Source organism: Equus przewalskii, chromosome 21 (assembly GCF_037783145.1).
Source record: "Equus przewalskii isolate Varuska chromosome 21, EquPr2, whole genome shotgun sequence".
Lineage (NCBI taxonomy): Eukaryota > Metazoa > Chordata > Mammalia > Perissodactyla > Equidae > Equus > Equus przewalskii.
Genome location: NC_091851.1, coordinates 39,379,748 through 39,391,936, shown reverse-complemented (window position 1 = coordinate 39,391,936; position 12,189 = coordinate 39,379,748). Strand labels below are relative to the sequence as shown.

Sequence of the window (12,189 nt, the reverse complement as noted above, 5' to 3'; positions counted from 1 at the left end):
TGTTTCAATGGAAATAATTGGAATGCTTTGAGAAGTCTCAATGGTGGTAAATTGCTAAAAAGACACATGGCATTAAATTATGTGAAAAGTGTAAAATATTGTGAAAAACTGCAAAAATCTAGAGTTGTACTCTCAGATTATTTCATTAGTGTCTTTCAGTTCTTTTTAAGACTGAAGGAACTACAGCTGGAAATCCTGGTTGGTGGATGCTGGGTGTTTCTTGAGTGACTGGGAGGTGGAGGGAGCCGCAGATCCCTGAATTCCCCTTTCATCCTCGCTCTGAGAGGGCGTACCCTCTGTTGAGGAGGGTTGAGAGTCGTCATCATCATTTCTTTTCTCTCTCGGCTGAAGGTTTGTAGGTTAAATGGGCTTGTTTTGAGACACCAATAACATAAAGATTTTACAGAGTTGCTCTTTGTGCGAAAATTTGACCCATCACCCGAGTCAAGACCCACCTTCTCTCTGGGCTGGCTCCCAGGCTGCTGGACCACCTGGCCCCGACCAGACCTTCCACCTTTGTCTCATTCTGTTCCCTGCCTTCCACGTGATGCTTCTAGTCTTACTGAGGGAGTTCCAGCCTGCGGCCGCACACTCATGTCCTGCTCATGTGTACCACTTTCTCATTCTCGTTCCTTCCTTTTATCTGGTACTGATAACTGGTATCCTTCAACTGGCTAATTCTGCCTCAACTCTCCTGTAGAACATTTGTTGACACCTCCCCAGACCCCACGCCTTTCACTCCTTGTTTGTTTATTGCCTTCTTCCCTCCACTAGAAGGGTAGTTCCGCGCATCCCCACCCTTAGAGCATCTGGCATACAGCAGGCATTCAGTAAATGGCGTTTGCTTGTTGAATGAATAATGAAGTGCTTTCTGGGTGCTGGCACCGTTCTAGGTCCTCCTCAGAGGGCGAGATTTCCCTCCCTTCTGCTCCCTTAGCACACAGGACTCACTTCCCTCGTTCCACACGCTAGTGTACACTAAGGCAGCTCTCTGGCTGTCTTTCTCACCAGCCTGGGTTTGCATCTACAGCTGGTGGGCCAAATTCAGCCCACCAGCTTTTTTTTAGAATGGCCCGGTGCACATTTTAAAATGTGAAGCACAGATGTACACAAGACTCTTAGCCTTGTTAGGGGAGCAGTGGTTGGGAGGATTGAGAGTGTTGCCTCTTGGCCCGCAGGACCTAACGGGTGACTGTCTTGGCCCTTCTAGCCCGGTATGTCGGCTTCTGCGGAGACTGTAGGCGTGTTTTGGATCAGGGGGTTCTCTTTCGTCTGTGAATTCACAGGACTCAGTAACTGTTTTTCCAGTTGAAGTGAGCTCGCTGTTTCTTCCCCCTCGCTGGGTCGGGTGGGGGGTGCGAGTCCTGGGGCTGGCCCGTCCGCGGTGAGACTCTGGGGGAGGACGGAGCGTCCCAGAGCCTCCTTTCCTCGTCTGAAGGCTGGAGACAGTATGAGCTGCTTCTGCCGCTGTTGTGAGGAGGGGCTGAAGCGTCAGTGCGCCCGCATCTGTCCAGTGCTCAGCTCAGGGTTAGCGTTTGATGCTGGCTGTTGTCGTTCAGCCAGATGCGCATCCGGCAGGAGTTGTGCGGTGTGACCATTATCATATAAACCAACTCTAGAACAATTGCAAATTTAAAAGAATCAGTCATTTGAGGTTAGCTTCTTTCTTTTTGGTGGTGTTGAAAATTCAGAATTGACCTTCTCCCTATGGATCGAACTCTTAAATTTCTTCCCCACTTCTCTGTTTATTTTTTTTGAGGCTGAATGAATCTCTGAAGAGCGGTGCCGATTTAGAAAAGCTTCTAAGGTGCCGTTGAGAGAGAAGGTCTTACTCGAGGGATGTGGGTTGTTCCAGTGCTGTGAGAAGTGGGGTTGCTTAGTTTCTGGAATGGACTCTGCAGCAGGAAAGGCTTTTCTCAGAGGCAGGAGGTGATGCCAGGGCATGGGGCACATGCTTCTGGGTGCTCTGTGTCGACGTGGCAGGCTTGTAGACACTGTAAAGACGTGCGGGACTGACACGATTCAGACATGATGCATCTTGGGCCGTCTCTTTGCAGGAACCGTAAAGGTGAAGAGCTCCAGCATCCAAGTTGGCGATCTCATCATCGTTGAGAAGGTGAGCGGGTCTTGCATCACGTGCCGGTCGCCGTGTGAGTGTGTCAGGGGGAAGCCTCGCCACCACGTCTCGGATCCTGACCTGTGATCTGTGTGTCCTGTAGACTGACTGACTGTGTGCTCTCCGGTATGCTACGCTACAGCTTTGCCTGGGGAGAAAAACCTCTTTCCCATGAGACACACCCACACAATATTTTTTCAGGGTTCATGCGCGCTGGTTCACCAGAAATCCTGCTTACAAGCACAAGTACAAATTTTGATTTCCTGTTTGATGTGTTGGTTGTTTTGGGTTCTTTTTTTTTTTTTTAAACTTAAAGTCTTTCCTGGAAGTCTGCTTGCTACATAGGCATGTAAAAATATTTCTCATGTACCTTTTGAGCAATCTCAGCTTATAATTTTTGACTGAAACATTGTGCTTTTCTATCATCTTATGGGGAGCAGGGGTTAAGTGTAATATGAGAACAGTAAAAAGGCCAGAAAAATGCATTTTTAAAAACAGCCCTGTTAATACCACGCTTGATTGTTCAGCAGACCCTCCTGTCTCTCGTTACTGGGTGTATTTGGAAGGTTCTGGACTTCAGGGTGGCCCGGGAGAGTCTTGGAATAACATTTGATTAGAAAAGGGTTGCATCTTGTTTCTGTAGGGAGGGAACTGTGCTCTTTTGAAAGGATTAAATCTGAGAACCCACAGTTGATTTGAGGGAGGGTGAAGCTGTGCTGGTGGCAGTGCAGAGGCCACACAGACCCCCATGTGCTGTGACGCGCTTTGCTGTTCGTCATTACATGAGGGCTGCTGTTGGCTCCCTCTTTTTTTGGAGAGTGGCTTTTATTGCTTCTTACTCTTGCCCTCCTTATTGAAATCCCCCCGAAACCTGACATCCAGCTGGAGAATTGGTGGAAGCAGAAAGCGTGAGTGGGGTGTGTGGGCGTCTTTAGTTGCAGCGGACAGCCTGGAAGAGAGCCAGCGGTGGCAGCTTTTGGGCCCCCGCTCCTCTGGCTGGAATTTCAGGAGGTAATGATTGCATTCACCAGAAAACGAGATGCCCTCTCTTCCAGATAAGATTTCAGTAGGGGATTAGGAACGTAACAGCAGCGTGCAAGATTTTGCAGATTCAAAACAAAATAAATCCCCAAATCTGCCTTTGACAAAGGCAGAAACTTAAAAGAGGCCGTGGGTTTGGGTTGTTCCCCTCCCCAGCCAGGGGGCGGGGGACAGAAACCCCACACATGGCCATTCACAGTAACAGTCTTTCTTTTCATAACACAGAATCAGCGGGTCCCTGCTGACATGATCTTCCTGAGGACATCAGAAAAAAACGGTAAACATCTGGGACCAATTTTGAAAATAACCATTAACCTTTCAGTGGTAATTTGGCAAAATAATCATTTGAAAATGTAACAGAAGTAGATGATCATTGTGGAGCCGTGGAGGCGAAGCGAAAACCTCTCTTTTCGTAGAGCAGTCTTTAAAAAAGCAATGTTTTCGGTGCTCGCAGGTCAATAGATTTGAGTCCCTCCAGAGATACCGTTGGTGGGAGCATGCTGAGTCACAGCTGGGGGCGTCACACAGGGGCTCCCCGTGAGGAGGGGGCGGGACGAGGAAGTGTGTCTGACAAACAGAAGCAAGCAGGAATCCTCTCTCCTGAGAAAACGCCGGGCGATGTGTCACGAGATGGGGCAGTAGAAAAACTGGGGAGGGAGGTCGCTGGCCTCTCTGGCCCTTGCTCGGGAGTGGAGGGGCCACGCCCGCCCGCACCCGTCAGTATATTTGTCATGATGGCCCGTTTGGGCTTGAGGGGACGACTCGAGTGTCTTACAAGGCTCTACCCCTTGCTTTTGTTTCTCTGGGTGGCTTCCCGCCCGTGAGTTGACTCAAATCTCCTTTTTGCTTTTTATTTCAGTTGTTTTGAGGAGGTGAGGCTGTTCTTCTCTAGCCGACAGGCACAATCAGAGATCTCTGAACCTCTGAAAAATCTGCATTTATGTTTCTTTGAGGTTGCTGCAGCCTATTTTATCATGAACCAAATAAAAGGATGGATGGAATTTTATACGAAGAATATATTAAATAGTTGGGAGAGGGTGTGGAAGGCGCTAGATTAAAACAGTCTTCTTTTAAAAACTGCGGCTTTGTCCTCAGATTGGTTCTTGGGTCCTCGTCAGGGTCAGGGTCTCTGAAAGGCTTTCTCTTTCTTCAAGAAAAGATCGGAAGTGTTCTTCCTTAGAGTTCTCAGAAGTCTTGACTGCAGTGTTGGTGAATTTAGGACATCTGTGTCTGATGACACAGCTGACTCGGTGCTGGGACCTGTGCCTCAGTCTGAAATGGACATCTGTAAGATGTGCAGTGGACACGCAGTACTTCCCGTGTCCTGAGCCGTTTGCGCGGATCAACTCTTTAGTCCTCACAACATGAGCTTGGTGCTCCTATCTCCGTTTTTACTCTTGAGGAAACCGAGGCTCAGAGATGATAGGTAACTGCCTCAGGGCACACAGCTAGTAAGTGGTGGAGCTGGACTTCAACCCAGGAGGTCTAGTTCCCAATAAGGCCCTCGGTGCTTGTAAGTGGTGCCTGAAACGGACTTGAATGCTGGTTCCCCCGTGCCAGCCACCGTGTGGGTTCTGTCACCCCACTGGAGCCTTACAGCAAGCTTGTGAGGTCTGCCTTTCTCCCCCTTTTGCAGACAGGACACACCGAGGCTTAGCAAGATCAAGAAACTAGCCCAGCTATGAGTGAGTGGTGGAGTGAGGACTTGAACCCAGGTTTTCTGACCCCAGAGCTTATGGAGGAAGAGGGAAATGGGTATTTTATTTTCCCTTTTGGTTGTTGGCCGTTGATTGGTTATTTTTGCAAAGACCAGAGCGGGCACTGCTCAGAGCTGCCGGGGAAGAACTCTTGAATTGCAGGTGAAGAGATGGTGCCCGACTTCCTTCCGTAGGGTCCTGCTTCTTGCGGACGGATCAGCTGGACGGGGAGACAGACTGGAAGCTGCGACTGCCCGTGGCCTGCACGCAGAGGCTCCCCACTGCCGCCGTGAGTAGCTGTCGCTGCAGAAGCACAAGGTGGCGCTGTGCCATGGCGGGGCTCTCGGACTCAGATGCCCTCCGGGGCCACACATGGATGTCACGTGTGAGGCGGGGCTGTGGGGTGGTATGGGGTCCCGGGGACCCTTGAGCACTTGTGGGTTCCAAGTAATGTGGCCACGTGGAGTGCAACCCCGACGTGCAGAGGTGGAGCTCTTTCGAGGGAAGCTCAAATCTTAAGAAACCTTGACTAGGTACCATGCATAAAATTTAATGCGAGCCAGAGCCTGTCATTCCTCTGCTCAACCTCCACAGGCTTCTCATCTCACTGAGAACGGATCTTCCCACCCTCCTGTCGTCCGCAAGCCCTGTATGATCTGTCCTTCTGCTAAGGCCCTGACCTCGGCTTCTGGCCGTCTCCCCTCTGCCCACTGGCTCCAGCCACACTGGCCTCTCTGTCAGTGTGCTTCTGCCTCCCGGTATTTGCCCCTGCCATTTCCTGCACCGGAAACAGTCATACCCGGTGTCTGCCTGGCTGGGCATCCCCATCACCTCTCTCAGATTTTGTGCACAGGTCTCCTTACCTGAGAGGCATTTTCTGATCACCCTCTCCTTGCATCTCCACTCCACTCACTTCAAGGCAGTATCTTTGAGAGCAGGATTCTGCCCATTGTGTTCACTGCTGTATACCCAGTGCATGGAACAGCATGGAGAGCAGTGCATGGAACAGCATGGAGAACAGGGTGTGAAATAGCACACAGGCCCTCTCCAGGGGGCTGCTCTAAGTAGTTGCAACAAACAGGCACTCACAGCTCCCCAGGTCCCCAAATTTCCACACCAGCCTCACGTCGCTCATGCCATGATTTGTGGAGTGAAAGGGGAGGGTAGAGAGCCAAAGAGTACATTGAAACACAAGCCTCGTGGGCACGCTGTGGCCTGTGGACTAGGTTACACGATCACAGAATGTAATTTAAATGCCCAGAGACTGACCCACCCCATCAGTGGTCTGAAAGGGTTAAGTGGAACATGTCAGCCTTTCCTGGGCTTGTGGTCACGCCAGCTGATGCCACTCCTCGCTGCGTTCTGGGAGGAAGCTGTGGGCGGAAGAAAGTTCTGAGCCTCAGGGGAGGTAACAAGAAACATGCCCACGGTACTCACAATTTTTCATGCCAGTACGAGGTGCAATAGCACGACTGTCATTAATTTCTGGACCCGGATTCTAGAGCAGCGAGTTTCTAGCTGTGGTCGGGAGCCCCTGGGAATCCTTAGAAGGCGCCGGCATTCTGACTTTATCTGGGTGACGTGTTTTACTTCTTGGCAAGATTTCTCCAAAGGAGAGGTTCTGATCCTCCCAGTGATTTGAAGGACTCTCTTTAAGAGACAGTCCGGAAGAGCCCAGAATCGTGGAGACACCTGCCTGGTCCGCAGCACAGAGTTGGCGTCCCGGTGTGTGCTGGTCCAGGCCTGGACTGGGGTCCAGAGAAAGATAAGGTGCCACCATCCCTGTTGTCAGGAACTCTCAGCCTTAGTGGGCAGGAGGGGTCTGCGTGGGGAGCAGCATTTTAACGAAGTTACGGATGAAAAGAATTAGATGCAGAGATGACCGGAGGACTAGGCGAATGTGTTCTTGTTTTTAAAAAACCAAATGGAATGGAAAGCTCTCGAGGAAAAAGTGGAAAGTGTTGCTCACAGCTTTTGCCTCACATCTTACCTTCTTCCTCCAGGGGCCCCGTACAGTCGGGAGTGGCCTCCCCAGGTCTTCTTCATCACACATTTTAAGATTTTCTTTTTTAAGATTTTCTTTTTGCTTTTTTCTCCGAAAGCCCCAGTACATAGTTGCATACTTTTAGTTGTGGGTCCTTCTAGTTGTGGCATGTGGGACGCCACCTCAGCGTGGCCTGACAAGCTGTGCCATGTCCGCGCCCAGGATCCGAACGGGCGAAACCCTGGGCCACTGAAGTGCAGCGCGCGAACTTAACCACTTGGCCACGGGGCCGGCCCCCTAATCGCATGTTTTCACGGACAGCTACAAGCTTGTCAGTGGCGTGTGGTTTCACGTCAATGGAGTCGTACTGCACTTATTGTTCTGCAAATTTTCTCCTCTCCACTTTGAGCTTGTCTCTGGGCCTTTTCCTGTGGTGCAGAGAGGCTGCTGAGCGAGCACAGCTGCGTCCACGGCCTCCTGGGCGCCCGGGCCCTGCCTGAGGGGCGGCCGGGGCCTCTGCTTCACTCCAGACCCTTCTTGCACAGTAGGGTCGTGGCCCGAATTTGCCTGACCACCTGATCGGGGTGCTTTTCCCAATTTTTTTTTTATTGTGGTAAAACACACGTAGCACATAATTTACCATCTTACCATTTTTAAGTGGTCAATTCAGGGGTGTTACTTTCACATTCCTCTGCAGCTATCGCCACCATCCATCGCCAGAACTCTTCATCGTGCAAATCCGAAACTCTATGCCCATTGACGACAGCTCCCCGTTCCTCCCTCCCACCCCTCGCCACCACCATTCTTCTGTCTCTATGAGTTTGATTAGGTTCCTTGTGTAAGCAGAATCATACAGTATTTGTCTTTTTGTGACCGGCTTATTTCATTAGCATCATATCTTCATGGTTCATCCATGTTGTAGTACGAGTCAGAATTTCCTTCCTTTTTAAGGCTGAGTAGTATTCTCTTGTACGGATAGACCACGTTTTGTTTATCCCTTCATCCGTTCGTAGACACTTGGGTTGCTTCCACCCGTTGTCTGTTGTGAATGATGCTGCTATGAACATGGCTGTACAGATACCTCCTTGAGACCTTGCTTTCAGTTCCTAGCAAGTGGGATTGCTGTTTGCATGTAATTCTATGTTTAATTCTTTTGAGGAGCCACCATACTGTTTTCCACGGCCACTACACTGTTTGACATTCCCACCAACAGTGCACAAGGGTTCCACTTCTCTGCATCCTCACCAACACTTGGGTTTTCTGGTTTTTGATAGTAGCCATCCTACTGGGGGTGATCTTGTTCTCTTTTTCACCTCTGTGCCCTCCCCAGGGCTTTGCACTGAGTAGGTGCCCGATAGCTCTCTGTCGAGTGAGCGAGTGTTTTCAGTGCCATAAACAAATCTCGTAAACCAGAGTGCAGCCGAGGGGGCTCTGTCACCCAGGGTGGGAAACGCCAGGTGAGCAGTGTCTTCACTGTTGAGTCTCTGAGCGTGTCTTGGGGTAGTGCATGTAGCAATTCCTAAACTTACTTATTGGAAGAGTTTGCCTTTTTTCCGCCTGCCCCATAATTTTGAGAGCCTGTTGATTCTGTTGGGAAATACAGTTGCTTTTGAAAAACAGCGGATGCCTCCTGCCGTCTCTCTAGTCATTCACTGGCTTTGTTGTAACTCCCAAATGTTACCTCTGTCGCACAGGATCTTCTTCAGATTCGATCGTATGTCTATGCAGAAGAGCCAAATATTGACATTCACAACTTCGTGGGGACTTTTACCAGAGTGAGTAAGCTCAGCTTAACCTGGAATCCCGTCTTAGAGTGTGTGTGAGCGATGCTGGCCTGAGAAGAAGTGTGGACAAGTCTCTGTCAGGAAGGAGCTCTGTCCCAGGAGGGAGGGGGTAGGTTCCCTTGTGAGGACCCCACCTTGAAAGTTGGCATCGTGATTCTCAGTCAGGTCAACACAACTGGGGTTTTCTTCCAGCCTCTGAGCAGCTTGAGTTACCCGACAACTCAGAGCCAAGCGTTGTTATAATTCCCGTGGACTGTGACGCCTGAGAGCAGGCGCTCTTTCTGTCTCCCTCAGACGAGCTCATTTCCTCTCTTACTCATACAAGTCCTGTCCACCTCTGTTAGAATTTTTAAGCCACTTCCAAACCTTTCCAAATAGAAATTAAATTTGCATTTAAATTGTTTTAGGAATCTGGGCTGATAGATTTATAGAACCCAAATTAAATTGTTCGTATTCTCTTTCTATACGTCGTAAGACTGGCCAGCAAAAATCTATTTTTCTGATGGATGAATTCCCACATCTTAGTTCTCACCATTTCTTCAGTGTTAGAGGCCTGCATTGCTTAAATCATGAACCAGGTTTTTCAAGTATTTCCCTGGGGATGAAAACTCCAAAGATAATAGTTTTATGAGCTTCGTCTTTGGCTCCTGGCCGAGCTGTGGGCTTCCAAAGGCTGGTCATCCTCTCTCCCTGTCTTGAGAGGAGCAGGCTGGAAGCGGCCTGTGGATTCTGCCCAGACCTTGGTAGATGAACGTGTGTCCGTTTGATGTGTTCCAGGAGGACAGTGACCCTCCGATCAGCGAGAGCTTGAGCATCGAGAACGCGCTGTGGGCCGGCACTGTCATCGCTTCAGGTAGGGCGCCCTTTCTGAGGGGTATGTTAGCAATTTGGAAAGGAAAGACAATCCTTCTGTGTAATTAGAATAATCATGTGTCAGTTGGGAAAATCGGTTGCCAGTCCCGTGACGTTTTCCACTTGTTCCTGCACCCCCAGGGAATTGAGCTGACGTCCCATTGACCCTCGGACGCTTGCAGACGTCTAGAAGAGACGCCGCTCTGGCCTGTGGACTTTCCTGCAGTGTCCACTCTGGGAATGACCCTTAATTGCCACTTCAGATTGACGTCCTAATCTGTCCCAGAGATTGGGTCAGTCCGGATGTTCTGGCCACGAGTTGTGTCCACGAGGGCTCTGAATAGTCCTGCCGGTGCAGGGGCCCCAGAGCGCAGGAAAGGGCCACAGGCCTGAGTTGGAGCCTTGCTGTTTAAAACTCCAAGATGATGTAGAAAGTGGTGTCTTTTGGTTTTGAACAGTGGGGTGACAGGGAGCGGAAGCGCTGGTTGGTGTCAGTGGGGTGCCGCCCACCTGTGCACTGCGCCTGTCACTTAACCCTCCCAATGGTCCCACGAGGGGGGTGCTGGTATTATCCGCACTCTTCAGATGAGGAAACCGAGGCTCCGTGAGGTTAAGTAACTCGCCCAAGGTCACACAGCAGTTGAAAGGCAAAGCTGGGCCTAGAACCCAGGCACTTTGCTCCGAAAGCAAATTTACAGAGCTCATTGTGCAGCTGCTACTGTTTTCTTACATAGATAATGACACATCCTATTTTTAACGCACAGTTCCACTCCTGGCAACTTGCTGCCTTTACTATTGGAAGAATGAATGTTTTTCCCTTTTCAGTCATATCTCCCTCCCACCAACCCATTTTCCCCTGCTTGGTGCGGTGGCTCTTTAGTCCAAGAGATGCTCACTCAGGATGCTCCATGACCAGGGAGGGGACGCAGACTACACACAGCTGCCGTGGTCACCATCCTCAGACCCACCTAATGGAAATGGGCGGCGATTAGCTCTGCCTTGAGGTTCTTGCCCTGTTTTCCCTCAGCCTTCCTGTATTTGCAGCATGATCTGGAATGTCTCTCAGTTCGCCTGATGACTGAAGAAGTGAGCAGTTGGTCCTTAAGCTTCTGCAGAGCCACTGCCTCCTGCCTGGCCACGGCCCCCAGGACATGCAGTGGCCCTTGCACATTCTGCCCCTTCCCGCCACTTGTCCACCCAGATCCCGCTGAACTGTTATTCCCGCCCCCCCCCCAATTTTTCTCCACTTTCGAGTCATTTACTAACAAGTCATTAATTATTCTTTTTAATCTTTAATAACTTGACTGAAAAATAAGTACTTTGTTTCCATTTGTATTTCTTAGATTATCTGGAAGGTTGGCCATCTTTGCATATGTCTGTTTTGTTTCTTCCTCTGTCCCTTACTTTTTGTGACCTTTAGTCATTTTTCTGTTGTGGTTCTTAGCTTTTTCGTACTCATTTGTAAGAGTTTCTCATTTCTGCTGCATAGACCTCATCTGGTTTAAAAAAAATTATGGTGTATTTGATATACAGGAGTTAAAAAATATTACATTTATTCTTCTCCAGTCTTTTGGGTGATGGATGGTATCTTGTTGTTGTAATTTTCATTCCTTTTGTTGTAATACAGGTGAACATCTTTCTACATATATTTGTTACTATTTTGGTCTGTCTCCTTTCCATTTAGGTTCTTCTTTTTCTTATTAATCGGTCAGAATGCTTTATAGAAAAAATAGTATCAAATTGTCATCTGTCACATGTCACAAATATTTTTTCACAGTTTGTTGTCTGTCTGTTTTTTGTGCGTGATGAGCTTTGTTTGTTTTTTCCAGTAGAATCTCTGAATGTTTATGTCATCAACATTTTCGTAGAAACAGGATCACTAGGTCAAAGGGTGTACACGCTTTACATTTGGATTCGTGTGATAAACCTCCCCCTGCTAATTCCCCCTCCTGAGAAGCTTCTTTACTATACGCACCTGAGCTAACACCGTGTTCTGTTTGACCTTTTAATTTTTGCCCATCTGATAGACGTTGAATAAATATTTAACATATTGATTTGCCTTTTAAAAATGATTTGCAAAGCTGAACATCTTTCTTTATGTGTACTGTTCATTTGCATTTTTAAATACATGTGTGAATTGCCAGTTTATGCCCTGTGCTCAGTTTTTTCTGTTGATGAGCTCATTAAAAAAATGATTTTTGAAAACTCTTTCTATCATAAGAATATTAGCCTTCTGTTTGTGATCTTAATTGCAATTACTGTTTCCCAGTTGATCTCCTTCATGTTTTGGCACAGAAGTTTAAAATTTTTATGTAGTCAGACCTATTGATTTTTTTCTTTGTGGCTTCTGGTTTTTGTGACACGTTGAGAAACGTCTTTCCTGCTTTTACTAAAATTATAAAAATACGCCGATGTTTTCTTGGAGGGTTTATATAGTCTTATATTAAAATATGTGCTCCATCTTGGTTTAAGGAGTGAAATGAGGACAACTAACTAGCAAGGGGTCTTTCCTTGGCTGAAACCGAAGCTCGGGACCCTTGTGCCCAGTGTGTGTTGGTGGCCCTGTGTAAAGGGACGGCCTGATGGGGAATGGAGATGTAAAACGGGAAAGCACAGTGTGAGGTGGAGAACATCCTGTGCCTTCGGGTGGAATGGAGAGAGATGTTAAAGGAGGTCGGAATGAGGTGGGGTCGGAATCCGCCGTGTTGCATGTGG

The 12,189-nt window shown here is 48.7% G+C and overlaps 1 protein-coding gene across 9 annotated transcripts in view; it reads left to right on the top strand.

Annotated features, from left to right (window-relative positions):
• The window catches only part of ATP9A (ATPase phospholipid transporting 9A (putative)), a 127,663-nt gene that overhangs the window by 47,473 nt on the left and 68,001 nt on the right, over positions 1 to 12,189 (top strand). For all 9 annotated transcript variants that reach the window (XM_070589472.1, XM_070589471.1, XM_070589470.1 and 6 more), the window contains exons 5-9: positions 2,058 to 2,116; positions 3,383 to 3,434; positions 5,049 to 5,143; positions 8,533 to 8,613; positions 9,400 to 9,475. In XM_070589472.1, coding sequence (XP_070445573.1) covers positions 2,058 to 2,116; positions 3,383 to 3,434; positions 5,049 to 5,143; positions 8,533 to 8,613; positions 9,400 to 9,475 — 363 coding nt within the window. The remainder of the gene's footprint in view (positions 1 to 2,057; positions 2,117 to 3,382; positions 3,435 to 5,048; positions 5,144 to 8,532; positions 8,614 to 9,399; positions 9,476 to 12,189) is intronic.